The following is a 15,964-nucleotide window of genomic DNA, read 5'->3' on the forward strand; positions in this document are numbered from 1 at the left end:
TCTCGGAGAGATGGGGACGGTAGCAACAGCTCCTCCAGAGCTGGGAGCAGTGGCAACCTGTCCTGCCAGGCAGCTGGGGCATCGTTCGCGTCGCACGGGCTGCGCCGAGGGCGGCGCAGGACCCCCGGCACGCGGGGCACGCAGAGCGGCCGTGGGGCCAGCACCCACTGCCCCGGAGGTGGAAACGACGGCGCAGACTCACGTTGGTCATCCTGTCGACGGTCGTGCTAAGGAGAAAGAGCGTGTTGACGCTGATGCTCTGGACGCTGTCACTCGTGAGGTCATCGGCGTCCGGTGGCTGCTTTTTGGGCTGCTGGGGGAGAGGGAACGCGCCCGTCAGGGAGATGCTGCTGGAGGCAGGCGGGAGCGGCTCTGGGTGACTCCCTCAGCGAACGCGTTTCCCAGGCCGTCGAGGCAGCACGCCTGGCAACCGGCACGCTGGGAGGACGGGGCAGAACCCGAAAGCATCCTGGCTTGTGGCCATCTCCGGGGCGTGCTCCAGCTCCGCCCGCGGAGCTCCGAGAGGCTGCAGAGTTCCCATTGCCCCTGCTCCGCTTTGCGGGAAAACGGGATGAGCCCACGGGCGGTTTTAGTGGTGCCCGTGTCTCCGCAGCCCCGCTGGACAAGCGGGGCTGGAGGCTGCCCCGTACGGGAGCTGCCCCCACCGAGGGGGCACCAGCCTGACCGCACGGAGCTGGCAGGAGGTGGGGGTCTGGCCGGCGTCCTTGGGACGCAGGGACAGCCGTCCCAACGGCGTCTCTCCCCACTCCTCCTCGCCCCAGAGGCAGGAACCACCACGCGCCAGCGGGGGAAAGCCAGGGAGGAAGCTGCGGCGCGGCCGCGCGAGGGCTGGGGCGGCGGGGATGGCAAGGGGACGTGCTGAGGGTCCGGGGCGGGGGCAGGACTGCGGGGCTGCGGTTGGTTTGGACACGTTGGTCCTAGGGCATGGGCTGCCCCGGGGAGGGCTCCGGGTCGGGAGGCTGCAGGCAAAAGGAAGCAACCCGCAGCTGCACCTCTCCGCCGGACGGCAGAGCTCCGCAGGACGCGTCGCACGTCCCGAGGCACAGGCTGCCAAACCGGCGCTGCAGGGAGCCAGAGGCACGCACGGCTACCGACAAGGGGACTGGGCACCCTCCCGCAGGAGTTTCGTGCTTACCGCGTCGGAGGGAAGGGCGCACTGGCGCACCAGGAACTCCACCATGGCCTCCCCGCCGGGCTGCTCCAGGTAGCCGTGGTGAGCCATGGCGCTGATCACCTGCACCAGCGCCCGCTTCACCTGCACGGGCAGAGCAGCGGCACCTCCGTCGGCGTGGGGCAGAGCGGGGGGTGCTGCGAGCGCGGCGGGGGTCTGCCTGCTGCGGGGTGCTCCTCGCCGCTGCCCTCCTCCTCCTCCCCCGCTGCGGGGAAGGTTACCGTGGGGCCTGCGCAGCTCTTTCACCGGGTTTGGGCTGTGCCAGCAGCCCCCGGGCACCGCGCAGGACAGCGGGGCAGCCGCCCGCGGCTCACGTCCGTGGGGCTGTCCGGAGCGGAGCGGACAGGAGCGCACGGCCACGCCGCCCACAGTTACATCTGGCAAAGCCCAGCTCGGGGTTTTGCAGGCGGGACGCACCCGCCACGGTGTGAGCCGAGTCCCCGGCAGCCCCCGCTGCTCCGGGCAGGGCCGGCGTTCTGTTGGTGTGCAGCGCTGCAGGCAGGGCCACGCTTCACAGCGGCCACGCTCCCGGCGAGGCAGGGCTGCCCGCGCCCTGACGCGCTCTCTGCGCCGCGCGCCGACGGGAAACGGGTCTGCGTGCGCTCCCGCGTTTCTGGGAAAACTGAGAACTGCCAGAGCCCAGCAGGAGAGGGGCGAGCGGCAGGAGGAGGGCAGCCAGGCTGGCAGGGGCAGGGGGCACGGCTGCGGGGCCCAGAAGCAGACCCCCACCCCCGAAGGGCCCCGCGGAGGAGAGCAGCTCAGCTCACCTTGTCGCTGCTGTCCTGCAGAGGGAGCTTCATAGACGAAAGGATAAAGGGCTTCTTGATCTCCATTTGAGAGGCTGAAAAGACGACGAGAGGTTCTGGAGCTGGGGGTGCTCTCGAGCAGCCGAGGACAGAGCTGCTGATGCCCCGCAGGGGACTGTCCCTCGCCCCCTTCCCAGCCGGCCGGGCACCAGACTGGTTTCCTTCTCCCCTGACCCCGCCAAGGACGGGCTCCTCTCCTCACCCCGCTCATCCCAGGCCCCAGCGCGGAACGAGGGGACGCGGGGAAAGGGAGCCATCGGGGGAAGGGGAAATCCTGCCCGGAGCCCCTCTGCGCCCTCCTGCTCCGAGACCCCGGCGGGGACCGCGGCCGGGGCCAGTACTCACGGGCGCTGTTGATGATCTGCCTCATGATGAGGAGCGTCCCCACGCGCGTCCTCTCATTGCCGCTCTCCAGCTTCGGGAGGAGGAAGGCCAGCACGCGGTCAGGGAAGGAGCAGGCTGCGGGAGCCAAAGCGACCGTCACGGACGCGCGTCACCCCAAGGACGGCACGCGGCCTAAAGATCTGGGATGCAGGCACCGCATCCCCTACGCACGAGCGTCCCACCCCGCGTAACCCCACGTGCGATGGAGGGCTGCGCGCCTAACACCTCGAACCGTTTGGAAAACACCGCTCCTCCTGTCCCCGGGAAGCAGCCCGCTGCCGTGCTGCCCCCAGCACCAGGCTAAGCGGCCCACCCTGCCCCTCGCATCCAGACCGGAGCCGTTCCCAGGCGCTTTCGGCACGGCTCCTGCGCTCTCGAGGGAGCTGGAGGAGTTTAAACGATACAAGTGCTGCCCCGTCTGTCAAAATATTTTGCTTGTTAAAAATAAAACGGGTCTGCGGCTGCCGAAACTGGAGCGGGGCTCGTGGGCATTGGAGGGGCGTGTTTGGGGAGGGACGCGCCGCTCTGAGCCGGGGCGGCCTGAAGATCGCGCCGACAAAGGCAGCCGGGCGGCGGGCTTGCTTCGCAAACACCAGCGAGAACGGGCCGCCCCCCGGCAGCGGCTCGGCGGCAGCCTGGCACGCCGCTGCTCTTTCCTCTGGCGATCGCCCACGCTCCTGCGCCGCAGCCGCTCGGGGGGAGAGCCGAAAGCGGGGGAGGCAGGGCTCCCGCCACGGCGCTCCGCGTGCGGGCCGCGAGCGTACGCGCTGTAGGTCGGGCCGCGTCTGCTCAGCCCCAGCACCGGGGACCCCGCCGCGCTGCAGTCACCCAGCGTAACGGCGTCAGCAAGACACGGCGACGGGAGCGTGGGCGAGCGGGGCACCCCCAAAGCCAAACTGCATGGACAGCCCGCGGCCGCGGGCACGGCACGCTGCAGGACCCCGTTCCAGGGGTCGCGGGGCTGGTACAGCCCAAAGGTCTCACAGGAACCCCTGACACCACGCCAGGCACCCCGGGAAGGTTCGGGCTCGGCCTGCAGGCGCAGCAGGCCGCGGGACAGCCAGGCCGCGGGACAGCCAGGCCGCGTCATCCCTTACCCAGGACGGTGAAGCAACGAAGAACCTCGGTGTGGTTTTTAACGGTCAGAGGGACAGATGGGTCCGCAGGAGCACAGATCTGTGGGAGAAACAGGGACGTCACTGGACCGGGCGCCGGCGGGCTGCGGGGCCAGCCCTGGAGACACAGCGCGGCGCCGGGATTCGGGGCGGACAAAGCCCTGAGCCCGTGGACGTGACAGCGTCCCGTGACGCGGACCCCAGAGCCGTGCTTTCTGCTCCGCCTGTGCTCGCAGCAGGTTAAGGCATCTCAGGGAGGCTGCTTGGGAAGAAGCATCCGCTCCGGAGCTGCGGGATCTTCCCTGTGTCCCACCACCCAGCTGGGACCACCGGCCGCCTCCTCTGGAACCTCTCCAAAACGAGCCAGCCCTCCTGGCTGCTACTAAAATAACCCAGGCTCTGAATTCGATTCACGCCGCAGCAAGGACGAGGTGCGTCTGCTTGCTCCGGTCTGCAACCGGGCCAGAGCCGGCGCGCGAGGCCAGCCGCATCCCACATCCCGTATCCCACCGTCCCAGAGCGGCCCCTCTGCCACCGCCAGCAGCTTCTGCCCGCCGAAGCCCGCGACCACGGAGCAGTTCCTGCAAACGGCGCCGCTATTGCAGGCGGCTGTCACGCGTCGCTTTGGGAAGGGGTGTAATTTAAAGGGCAGCCTCGCTGCTGGACGCTCCCACAACTCAGCCAGTTAAGAGTTTAAATAAATTGGTCGGGCTGGGTTTAAGCCCTGGGAGCGTGATTTTAAGAGTTTAGGGATAGGACAGAGCTGCGGCTGGAGAGCGGCTGAGGAGGACTCCAGGCGCAGCAGCCTGAGGCGCGCTCCCTGCACGCTGCTGCGCAGCTGCTGCTCCGCGGTGAGCCGACGCCCTCGCTCGTTCTCAACGAAGGAGCTTTCCCAAAAGGGCCGCTGATTCTGAGGCGTTTGCTCTCAATCCGCTGCACAGCCGCGCAGCCAGAGCCGCTCTCGCCTCAGACAACGCGACCGCGCGTGACTCCTCCAGCGCACCCCACACCAGCGCCCGAGCACCGGCAGCTCGCTGGTGAGCGGCAGAGACGCCGAGAGCGCACGAGCTGGGCACAGAAGAGCCGAGCAGGCTGCTCGCCCCGGCCTCACGCTGACCAGGGGAAGCCTCGAACCCTGCCGAGCCTCGTCAGAGCCCAGGAGCAGCCCACCTCCCCCCCAGCACCCTCCCGCGGGCGGGCGCCCTCCGCGCAGCCCTTACCTGGGGGTGCAGGGTGCCCAGCAGGGAGTCCAGCTGCACGTCCAGGCTGCGGCTGCCGATGTTGACGGACGCTTCCAGGATCTGGCAGAGGCTCTGCTCAGCAGGAGACCAGGCTGCAGTCAGCACCGGGAAAACACCCGGGCTCCAGAGGAGGACACGGGGTCGGGGAGGGACCCAGGCCAAGGGGAGGGACCGCAGGGGAGAGCAGCGAGCACGAAGCCACCACGGCGGCAGCGAGCAGCGTCGCCCTGCGTCTTGCTCGGGGGAAAACAGCTCAGGCGCTCCCCAGAGCCGCCTCTTCCCCCAGGGCCACCGCAGGAGGCCACCAGGAGCCACGGTGCCCAGTGAGAACACTGGGGACAATCGCCTGCGGCTCGGGCTCAGCGGCAAGAGCGACCACGACGCGGGGAGAGGGGATCTCGCGCGGCAAAGGCAGCTGCGGCCCAGGCCAGCCGGGCGGAGCAGAGCAAGAGCTGCGCGACGCCAGCACGCAGGGTATCGCGCACGGCGTGAGGTCAGGGCTAAGACCGCTTTGCGGCTGCTGCTTTCCCACGCAAGCGCACGCTGCTCTCTGGGCCGGGCAGAGCCGCTCAGCGCCCCTCCCGCGTTCGCGGACGGCTGTCGGCATCGCCAAACCGCAGCCCGGCCCGTGGCAGCGGACGACCCTACACCCAGCAAGGCTCCCAGTCGATAGGACTGGTGACGGGTCCCCAGCCAGCGGCGCCGGCACGCGGAGCCAGGCACCTTGGATATGTAGAAGGCCTCCGTGTGCTTCTTGTAGAGGGCGAGGATGCCAGGAATCAGCTTAGGGAGCTGCTCCTCCAGCTTCTCGCTGGGCATCAGGTAGCTCATGGGTCCCAGAGCCTCCACCACGGCCAGTCTCAGCTGCGGAGAGATCACGCGTCAGCAGCGCGGCCCACGCCCGGACAGACAGACCAGCGAAGCATCGCTCCGCTGCCACGGAGCGGCTCTTCCCGACGCCTCCGAGCGGAGGCAGGGAGAGCGTTTCACCCGCCTCTGCCAGTCTGAGAGCAACAGCACTCAGCAGAGGAGGGCGACGCCAAAACTCGTCACCCGTCCCCGCAGAGGCCAAAACTTGGCCGGCCACCCCCCAGCCGTGGCACAGGCCCCGACTGTCCCCCAACGGACAAACATCCGGCCCCAAATCGGCGCCGGGGGCTCGCTCTTCTGGGGGCCACGTCCTCACAGGAGCGCAGCCCCCCGTCCCCCACTCCGCCGTGCCCCCCGTGCTCCCACCTTGGCTTCCCGGTGCTGCAGCCAGCTGTTGAAGAGCACCTCGTAGGCACTGAAGATCTCGTTCGAGAAGGTGTCCTTCCGCACCGTGGGGTCGGGCGCCTTGTCCAGGTTGGCCAAGTACTCCTGGATGCTCTCGCTGAAGTGCTGCAGCGCTGCGAGACAGACGGCCAGGTCGGCTCTGCCACGCGTGCGCGGCAGCGGTGGTTTTAGCCCCTCCGAAAGCAGACGGCCGTCGTGCCGTTCGACCGGGCAGCGTCTCCCGCGACAGCGGACGCACCGGGACGGAGAGACTTCCCGAGAGGCGGCCTGGCTCCGAGGGGCGCTGGCACGCAGCCCCGCCGGAGACAGGCGCTGCTCTGCGCTTCCCAGGGTGATCAAACCAGAGACCCGGCCCCGCCGACCGCCGGAGCCTGCATTTGCCACAGGGCAAAATCACTCCTACGCCTTCGTTAGCAGCCGGGGCGGCCAAGAGTCACAGCCTCGCCGCCACGGGCAAGCCAGAGCACCGCACCGCGACGAGTTCGCCGGGTCCCTGGCCGAGCAGGCGCCGCGTGTGAGCACACGTTATCTCCCCTCCTGTGAACTGGACCGATGACGAGAGCGTATCCGCGTAAAGGCGCGCGTCCTGCCTCGGATGCAGGGCTCAGCTAGAGACCGCTGGCCACAGAGGTCATCTGCCATCTCCCCCATGGCTTCTCCGGGTTCCCAAGGCCTTACGGAGCTCCTGGAGCAGCTTACGGGGTTCCCAAGGCTTTACGGAGCTCCTGGAGCAGCTTTTCGGGGCTCCCAAGGCTTTATGGAGCTCCTGGAGCAGCTTTTTGGGGTTCCCAAGGATTTACAGAGCTCCCAGAGCAGTGAGGGATCGCCTAACGCCAAGAGCCGCTCCCAGCTGCCAGCACCCTCCCAGTTTTACCTGGGGAACTGCCCCATTGCACGGAAAAGGCTCCCAGCCCCCGGAGCTCCCGCGCAGGGCGCTGCTCCAGGTGCTCAGCACGAACCCCCCGGGCCGAGCCCCGCGCTGCTGCTGGGCACGGACGCGGCAGGCAGGCCGCCGGCGCTGCAGGCTTGCCCAAGCAGCGTCCCCGCGCCGGCCGATCGCCGGCCGCCCTGCAAAGCGCCGCTGGCTGCAAGCCCTGCCCGTCCGTCCCGGAGCCCCGCTGCGCCCGGCCCTCAGCTCCTTCCAGCCCTGTCCCCGCGACCCCCAGGCACGGGGCACGCGTGAACGGACCCCGCTTTCCTGCGTCCCGTACCGGCGAGGCTCTCACCCTTCGCTAGCTGTTTCCTAACGAAGCAAGCAGCCCGGGGCTCGCGGAGCCGGCAGCGGGCCACCCACCCCAGCCCCCGGTCCAGAGCCCTGCCGCCGGCCCCTCTCCTGCAAGAGAGGGACGGCTCCCGCGGACAGTCCTACAGCAGGATCCCGGGGAAGGGCCCACCGCACCCATGGGGCACCCATGGGCACGGCAGCCCCGCTCCTGCCAGGCGGGCGCCTGCCCAACCCCGCCAGCGAGGGAGAGCTCGCCAGCCCCATCCCGCGCTCCCGGCTGCCCCGGGAAGGAGGTTTCCCGCAGTAAGACTGCACGGAAGATGGCAGAGCGAAGGGAAGGAGCGGATGGCTCCACGCCGTGGCGAGACGCGATGGAGGAGCACAGTGATTCCGGCTCAACAGCCGCCCGGCGCCCGCACCGCCAGCCTGGGACCCCGCAGCCCGGTCGTGCCCGATCCCCCGCGGCACCGAGAGGCAAACGCGGCGCCGCGAGGACGCGGGATGACTCAAGGGCACGCCAGCTCTCCGGTCCCCGCGCCGAGCACAAGCTGGATGCGCCCACGTTGTCACATCCAGAGAGGAGGAAGCGGGTTCCCGAGAGGATGGGGGGGGGGTCCCAAGGTAAGAGCCCGGGACCCTGCCCGCCGCGCGGCACCACGTGCCGAGGCTGACGCGGCAGGGCCTCCGCCGCCTCCTCGCCCTTGGCAGATGTTTATTTTCAGGACCAGAGATGCTGAGTCACTCGGCGACCTCATACCAAAGCCAGATCATTTCGATCACATGCCTCCTCACCCTCGCCGCGAGCCAGCCGGCGGCACGCACGAGAAGTTCCGCGGGCACCGCGCTCGGGGCCGAGCCCGTCCCAAACGTGGGGCCAGAACCCCCCAGGCTGCTCCCCGCGGCTCGGAGGGGCGCCCAGCGCCGCAGGGGCGACGGAGCACCAGCGGAAGGGTCCGAGGCGGCGAGGAGGAGCTCGCGCTGCCGGGAACGCGCCCGCAGGTCCGGCTGCTCGGGCTTCCCACCGATGCCCAGCCCGGCTCCCCGGCTCAGCCCCTCACAGCCAGCACCGCTCCGGAGCGGGGAGAGGCTCCCGCAGCCTCTGCTTTGACTCCGGGCTGGGGTCAAAACACCCTGCTTTAGGTTAAAGCCTCCTAAACCCTCTGTGAGAAGTTTGTCTCGACAAAAGCGAACGCGCCCAGCCAAAAACACCACCGAGGAGCCCTCCCCCGGCTCAAAGCGGGTGGATGCGAGGGCAACGGGCAGTGCTAGGCCTGGATTTACCTTTTTTGATTGTTTCTTTCCAAACTTTGCCGCCAGGAGCCTGGGGGCAAGAGCTGCTCCAGCCAGCAAGGTTTTAGGCACAGCTCATTCCCTCCCCTACAGCGGGGCCGAGGGCAGCACCATCCCGAGTCCGAAAGCTGTGCCCCGCCGGCTCCCCGGGGCGGTAGAGCCGAGATCGCGTCCCCACATCCACCGCTCCGTCCCCGCGTCCAGCCCGGCTCACGCTCCGTGTAACCACCCTGCCAGCCTGGCCCCCGTCCCCGTCCCTCTGCGCCGGGCCACCCCGGAACAGCAGAACCGCCCCAAAAAGTCCTGCCTGCGCCGCACGGCTGCGCTGACGCCGGCGTCGCCTCAGCTGCCCCTCAGCTACCGACAGCCTTGGCGAAAGGCCGTACAGAAACCGTTCGGAGCAGCAAACCCCGCGCGCCGGCGGGTGACGCCATCTGAGCCTCACCGCTGGCAGCGGGCCGCCGCCGGAGATGAGACGTCCCCTCCTGGCTGCCCAAAATCCGCGCTGTGGCCTCCTCGCGCTTTCGGGAAGGTCCGGGCAGTGCACCCGCCCGCGCCCCAGCGCGGTTTTCCGAGGTCGGGGTGGACGGGAGCGGCGGAGAGGGGCTGACCGCAGGCAGGCAAGGGTTTTGGGGTCTGCTCCAGACCCGCGCGGGGCTGCTGAAAGATGCTCACCCCGCCGCCGCTCGCTGGCACAGGCAGCGCTTGGAGGCTTCACGCGCCCTGGGACACGAGTTCAGTTTGCAAGGACTCCGCAAGAGCAACGAAGCGCCCGAGCCTCGGCAGCAGCAGTTCCAGCCGCGGGGCCGTTTTGGGAGGAACACGCGCGGACGGAGCCAGGAGGTCGCGTTTCTCGGGACCGAGCAGGGAGAGCGGGGAGCAGAAAGCAGGGATTGCCGGAAGCGACGCGGGAGCAAGCGCTGCTGATGGCGCAGGGCCGCTCTGGGAAGCCACCCAAACCTCAGGACGGGGTTTTACAGCCCCACGGGCCGCGCCGGGGGACAGGTTTGGACACAAAGCTCGTCGTTTCCGGGAGAAACAGACGCTGCTGGTCGTCGCCCTGCGTCCATCCCCGCCGTTCACAGGCGGTTCGGGAGGCTCCCACTCATCCCGGCCGTTCCCGGACGCGCACGGCCGCACCAGCGTTCCCAGGCCTTGGGCATAAACATCAGCAGAGATAGGAGCGGCCGCGCCCGCGCTGCGCTCCCGCAGCTCCCGCCGCAGCCCCTGGCCCCGCACTCCCCCACAACGCCTTCATTTTTGGCCAGCTACAGCAAGAAAAGCACGGATCCCGAGGATCCTCTGCTGGATACCGACGAGGCCGTCACCTCACGCCGCGCTCCGTTCCGCGGGCCAGGGCACGGCCGCAGCCGCCCCGCGCTCGAGAGAGCATCTCGCTGGCGAGCGAGCACGGGGGAAGCGGGGCCGGGAGCCGCGCCAGGACGGGCCATGGCGTGCGGGTAAGGCGGAGCGGCTCCGGCGAGGGACCGCGGGACAGCCAGGGAGGCTGTCCGTCTGCCGCGTACTCCCGCACCAAACCCCGCTGCGCGGGCGGCGGCGCTCGGCGAGCGCGGGGTGGAGGAGCGCGTCACGAGAGGGGAGCCCCGTGACATCCTGCCAGCCCACCAACAGCGCCGCATCCTGAACCGGCTCACGAGAATTAGGGAAGCGGCTTCTCCTCTTCGCCAGAGGAGGAAGCGAAGGGCACCAGTACTCACTGGGCTACGAAACGGGAGTGACGGGGACAGCGAGGGGACGGGGATGGATTTTTGGGGGATCCCAGTGACCCAGAGCTGATCCATCCCTCCCCAGCCAGGTCCCTGCTCCCGACACGCAGGGCCGACCCATCCCGGCCAGCTCCCCAGCCCCTCCTTCGCCAGGGAAGGGAAAGTCTCCCACAACGCACCTAAAGCCACCGCGGCCTCTGAGATCCGGCCAAACCTTACCGTAGCAGAAGACGGCCTTCATGTGGTCCTGCTTGGCCATTCCCAGCATGGGCAGCATGGTCCCCAGGATGGAGTTGAGGAAAGGCACCATTCCGAACACTGGGAAGGAACCGGGAGAGGCTGGCTCGCAGGGAGTGCCACTCCGCCGCCGCCCCAGCCCGCGCAGCACGCAGACCCGGCAGGACGCGCGCAGAGACCCGGCTCCTCGCAGCCGAGCGCTCGCCGCCGGCCCGGATTCGCCGGGTGAGAGGTGCCGACAGCCCCGGAGGGAGCCGGCCGCCCCGGCTCGCTGCGCCGAGCCCCCGAAGCCCGCAAGCGTTCCCCGAAGCCAGAGAGCTGCAGGCTGCGTCCTGCCTGCTGCTGGCGCCAGCGGATCTCTCCGCAGCCAGCCTTCTTTCCAGAAGTCCCGGCCCAGAACTACCATTTCAAACCCGGGCTTTCTGGGACAGCTGGGAAGGAGGGCCCAGCAGGGAATTCTCCAAGGACGAGGGCCAGGCAGCTCCAGTTCCTGCCGCTTTCAAGCCTGGAGCTTCAGCGGAGCTGTGGGACGCTCGTTCACAGCGACCCAGCTCCCCCGCGCTCCGGGCGTTGCCGGGTACGCGCCGGCACCGCTGCAGCACTCCTGGCCGCGCCGCAGTCCGCTGGTTTCCCGGTGTTCTCGTCACCGGGTCACTTCGCACAGCAAACGCCCCAACCGCTCAGCGGCGCCGGGCCCGAGCTGCGGATCCCCAGCAGCCCGGTTTGCTGCGAAGCACGCTGGCCGGCCCGGCGCACGGGGCGCGGCAGAGCCGTCCGGGTACGGCGGAAGCTACAACCCCGACGCGCATCCACGGCTCTTCCCGACACGGAGCGGCAGCCGCAGCGGAGGCGGCGGGCGGCCCGCTCACCGTTTGACACCGAGAGGTTCGCGAAGGTCTGCAGGACGAAGTAGTGCGGCAGGATCCCCGGCTGAAACTTGGTCAGCACCTCCTCCATCACCTTGTTGATGAAGCGCTGCCCCACCGCCACGAGGACGCTGCTGGCGGCTTGCTGCCAGTCCCGGATCACCTCCTGGCGCGGACGGAGACACGGCCTCAGGGCGCAGAGGGCGGCAGCCGCGCGGCCTCCCCAGAGCCTGTTTCTGCTGCGGTTAAGCGCCGTGCGCCGCGGCCGGCTCCAAGCGCCGGAGCACGGCACAGCGCGGGCTAAACAACAGGCTCGGGACTCGGGCGCTCTTTCCCCCGCGCGGACGCGCGGCCCCTCGCGGCTCTGTCCCCTGCCCGCCCTAGCGCCCGCCTGCCCCTCCACGTCCCTTTCAGCACCCAAATTTCATTCAGCTGCGTACGCACGCCGTGCTGGAAGGAAAGCGTCAGCCAAACCATCTCATCCCTCCCCAGAGGGAGGAACATAGCCCACCCCCTGCTCCCCCACCCTCCCGAGGGCAGAAGACAGCGTGCCGCAGCCCTTCCCTTCCCCACGAAGGGTCCCAGTAACCGCCGGGGCGGCCCCAGCCCCGCAGCGTTTACCGCGGCGGCGACGCTGGGGCAGGGAGGGCCCGGGCAGGAGGGAGGACAGCAGCAGCCGGGGCTCTCCGGCCGTACCTTCGACTTGGTCATTTCATTAGACGCCAGGAAGATGACCACCTTCGCCGTGCTTTTGTCCAGGAAGGCGATGTTGTTCTCCACCACCGTCTCCATGGCCTTCAGGATGATCACCCGGTGAGGGTAGGCCAGCTGGAAAGGCAGGGAGGAAGCGGCCGGGCAGCCGAGCCCAGTAAGGCACTGGTGCCTGCACTGGGCGAGCCAACTCCCGCAGCCGCCCAGGCAGAGAGACGCTCGGGAGGGACTGGCTGGCGTTTCCACTGCGCGGGAAAAGGCAGCGACCCCGTTTTCCTCCACTTCTGGCCCACGACAGCGTATTATCGCCATTTCTTCACCCGCGCAACGCCAGCGCCTTGGACGGGCAGCTCAGCCAGCCGCCCCGCCCCCGGTACCCGGATCCTGGGGGTCTCTCCCTCGCTGGCGGCCGGAGCCCACACCCCCAGCTGCCGGGAAGCACTCCCCACCTCGCCGCCGCTGCCGGGACGGAGCCGAGCCTACCTTGTCGTGCTGCCGGAGGTACTCGTCGCAGGAGTTGAGGATCTCCTCCGGCTCCGATTCCCCCAGGTAGCACAAAGCGTTGTAGATCTGCTCCTGGACCAGCGGGTCCTTGTCCGTCGTGGCGTCCATCAACGTGGTAGCCAGCCCTGAGCAAGACAGCAAGGTGTCCGACCGCCCCCTGGATCGGCACGGGCAGCAAGACGAGGCCTCCGTGCGCTTCCGCCCATCCTCCCAGCAGCCGCGCGCGCAGCTAGATCAGGCCCGCTTGCTTGCCGCTCAGCGAGCCCCTGCCAAGGGGAACTGGGCTCCGAGGTTTCTGGCCGGAGCGGGAGGAGGGATTCCTCACACCGGGGATCCCAGGGCAGCGCCGGGGGACGAGATCCCGTGTGCAGCCGGGCGCCGGTGCCACCCGGGGAGCCAGCGCAGGGCTAACGGGACGCGGGCTCTGCCAAGGACACTCCAAAAAACCGAACGTTCCGCGTGAGCTGCTGTGCCGAGGACACGTCCCGGAGGGACAGGGGCCGCGGGAGCCCCGTGGCCGCGGAACCCCGCCACGGGACGAGGCTCGAGGAGGGTGAGGGGCTGCTGTCAGCTGAGAGCCAACACCCGGCAGAAGCCCTTCCCGGCGTTCCCAGCCCTGCGGCCAGGCTCCCGGCACCGCCCCGCGCCCACAGCCACCAGCCAAGGCCGATTGTTACTGCGCAGCGGATTTCTCATTAGGCCTGCGCTGTAACGAGGTTAATTAGTTACAGAGCAGGTCGCTGCAAGCGCTCTGCAAAGAGCCCGCAGAACGTCACGGGGCCAGCGGGCCGCGCAGCCTCCACGACGCCACGGCCCCCCGTGCGAGGCACGGAGACCCGCCGGGACCCCCGGCCGCGGGGGACACCACGCCACCCCGAAAGCGGCGGCCGTCACCAGTAGGGTGACGGCCTCCCTCGTCCCTTCTCCCCCCGCTGAGGCCAGCGCTTCCGAGAGGAGCCGGCCATCCTCGCGCCCGCCCGGGCGGCCGCAGGGTCCCACCCCGCCGCTGCCCCCAGCCCGCAGCCGAAAGCCGCCCCGCTTCGGGGGTTCCACTTGCCAGGGCAGGGGTTTGCAGACGGCTGCCCTGCCGTCACCTTAAAGCCAACGCGAGCCGGTGCTGCCGCTGAAGGGAACCCCGCTCCCACCCCAACCCGCCCCTTCCCCGGCTTAATTAAACCACAAAGTTCTTCATTGCCTTATATTAAAAAAAAAAAAAAAAAAAAAAAAGGGAGAGAGATTTGTTTCAGAGGTGTCTGGGATTAATTTGGGAAACGCACCAGGGGTTACACCAGTGTAAACACGCAGAGACTATTTACGCTGGTGCGATCTGGAACAGAGACAAGGCCCGAGATTAATTCCCAGGGCGAGGAATTGCCGAGCACGGAGAGCGCTCCCGCCTCCCGTCCCCGAGCGGCGCGGCTCTCCAGGCGCTGCAGAGCCACGGCCGCCGGCTCCGCGGTGCGCTCCGGGGCCGAGCCGAGCTCCCCGCGGGGCTCCAGCGAGGCCGCTGAGCCGGCTCAGCGGGAAAGGCTTCCCGCCCGGCCCCGGCCCGACGGCTGCGAGCGGAGCGAAGGAGGCTCCCCCGCCGCGCACGGAAGCCCCTGGCCCGCTCCCGTGCTCCCCGCCGCGCTGCCGCACTCACGTTTTATCCGCGACTCCGTCATGCTGCGCGGTTTTCAGCGTCCCCGCCAGCAGAAGGCGGCCGGCAGCTTCCTCCGTCTCAAAGCCGGGGATCCCTGGGGAACCTATTTTTACGCGCTGCCTTTACTTTCGCGGAGAAGCCGGACGGCGGTCCCGGCGCGGGTCAGAGAGCCAGCGCTGGGCGCAGCGAGGGGGAGCGGGAGAGGCCCTGCGGCGGCCGTGGGGACGGCGGGACGCCCCGCTCCTCGCAGGCAGGCGATGCCCTGCCCGAGCTCTGCTTCCCAGCGGGCGCCGCGCTTCCATCGGAGCCCGGGATCGTCGCTACGGAGGCGGGAGCCGCAGGGAGCGCGTCCCGGGTGCCGCTCCCCTCCGTGACCTGCCAACGGGAGGACATCGCACCTCAGCCGAACAGACCGGGAGAGCCCGCCCCGCCCCGCGCTCTTTCCCCTCGCGTTACGGCGAGGAATTCGTAACCGCGGCCTCAAGACTCGGCGAGACGGCGCCGGCTGACGAGCGCCCCGTTAGCAAGCCCCCGCGCGCCCCAGGAGGGGCCGAGGCCGCGCTCCAATTATTTGTCCCAAAAACCACGGCCGAGAGCGAGGGAGCGAGGTTTCCGGCGCCCGGAAAGGCCGGCAGCCCTGCGGCGGGGGCAGACTCGGGGTCACCTCCCGCACCGGCCCAGCCCCAGGCCGGAGAAGGGGGGAGTTTCAGCGAAACGCGATTTGAAGGGCTGACGCTCAAGGTTTTCCCCGCGGCCCCCGAGCTCAGCGCTGCCCGCGGAGCTTCCTCCGCCCCGGGCCGGGCCAAGCTGGGCTGGAAGGGCTCGTTCTGTGCCGAAACGCGGGGCGGCCGAGGGGACGCAGGAGGGGCGGGAAACCCCGGGCGGGGAGGGGGCTACGACCCTTCCCGGCATCAACCTCCACCGGCAACGGGCGCCGGAGCCTCGGCCTCAGCGAGGGGTCCCTATGGGGAGCCCCTCACGGACGTGGGGGGGGATTTCCCCCCATGAGTGGGATTTGGGGGCACAGGCAGGGCCCTAAGGGTGGGAAAGGGGCGGGGGGCACAGGCCGTGGGCACCGGGGGCTCCCCAATTGGGCGCAGCTGGGCCCCAAGGCCCCGGACCCCCCTCTCCCCCCCCCCCCAAAGACCCCAGACCCCCAAAAAGCCCCAGACCCCCACCCAAAGGTCCCGGACCCATCCTCTCCCCCCCAAACGGCCCCAGACCCCCCCTCTCCCTCCCCAAAAGGCCTCGGACCCCCCCTTGCCCCCCCAAAAAGGCCCCAGACCCCCCGAAAAAGGCCCCAGACCCCCCTTTGCCCCCCCCAAAAAGCCCCAAACCCCTCCCCAAAAGGCACCAGACCCCTCCTCTCTCCCCCCCTCACCCCCGAAAGGCCCCAGATCCCCCCCCCCCTCCACCGGCTGGAGCGGGGGGGGGTACCGGCTCCCCCGACCCCGTTCACAACCGGTCGCGCTCACCGCCGGACCTCCGGCGCCGCTTCCGGGTAGCGCTGACCACGCCCCCCCCTCCCCCGGGACACGCCTCCTTTTTCTCGGGGGTGGCCACGCCCCCACCCAACCCCTAAAGGTGCCGGCCCTGCGCATGCGCGCGCGGGGGTGGCGCCGTTCAGCTCCGCTAGGGGGCGCCGGTGGCGCGGGCCCGCGCCACCGGCGCCCCCTAGCGGAGCTGAACGGCGCCACCCCCGCGTGTCCCTGGGGGGGGGGGGGGGGGGCGGACTCCACGAGGAACCCA

The 15,964-nt window shown here is 69.6% G+C and overlaps 1 protein-coding gene across 3 annotated transcripts in view; it reads right to left on the reverse strand.

Moving 5' to 3' along the window:
• The window catches only part of MROH1 (maestro heat like repeat family member 1), a 43,979-nt gene extending 29,390 nt beyond the window's left edge, over positions 1-14,589 (reverse strand). Inside the window, exons 1-13 of one of the 3 annotated variants that reach the window (XM_086741391.1) lie at positions 14,216-14,589; positions 12,553-12,698; positions 12,055-12,186; positions 11,362-11,524; positions 10,475-10,573; positions 5,975-6,126; positions 5,462-5,602; positions 4,718-4,810; positions 3,480-3,558; positions 2,344-2,457; positions 1,960-2,033; positions 1,157-1,276; positions 203-310 (exon numbers count right to left, since the gene is read on the reverse strand). In XM_086741391.1, coding sequence (XP_086597517.1) covers positions 203-310; positions 1,157-1,276; positions 1,960-2,033; positions 2,344-2,457; positions 3,480-3,558; positions 4,718-4,810; positions 5,462-5,602; positions 5,975-6,126; positions 10,475-10,573; positions 11,362-11,524; positions 12,055-12,186; positions 12,553-12,698; positions 14,216-14,237 — 1,443 coding nt within the window. In that variant the 5' untranslated portion in view covers positions 14,238-14,589. Of the gene's footprint in view, positions 1-202; positions 314-1,156; positions 1,277-1,959; positions 2,034-2,343; positions 2,458-3,479; positions 3,559-4,717; positions 4,811-5,461; positions 5,603-5,974; positions 6,127-10,474; positions 10,574-11,361; positions 11,525-12,054; positions 12,187-12,552; positions 12,699-14,215 lie in introns of all 3 variants that reach the window. The other 2 variants (XM_086741390.1, XM_086741392.1) reach the window with 2 other exon arrangements.
• Between the last annotated feature and the right edge of the window lie 1,375 nt (positions 14,590-15,964).

Source organism: Chlamydotis macqueenii, chromosome 2 (genome assembly GCF_036417535.1).
Source record: "Chlamydotis macqueenii isolate bChlMac1 chromosome 2, bChlMac1.mat, whole genome shotgun sequence".
In the NCBI taxonomy this organism is placed as follows: domain Eukaryota; kingdom Metazoa; phylum Chordata; class Aves; order Otidiformes; family Otididae; genus Chlamydotis; species Chlamydotis macqueenii.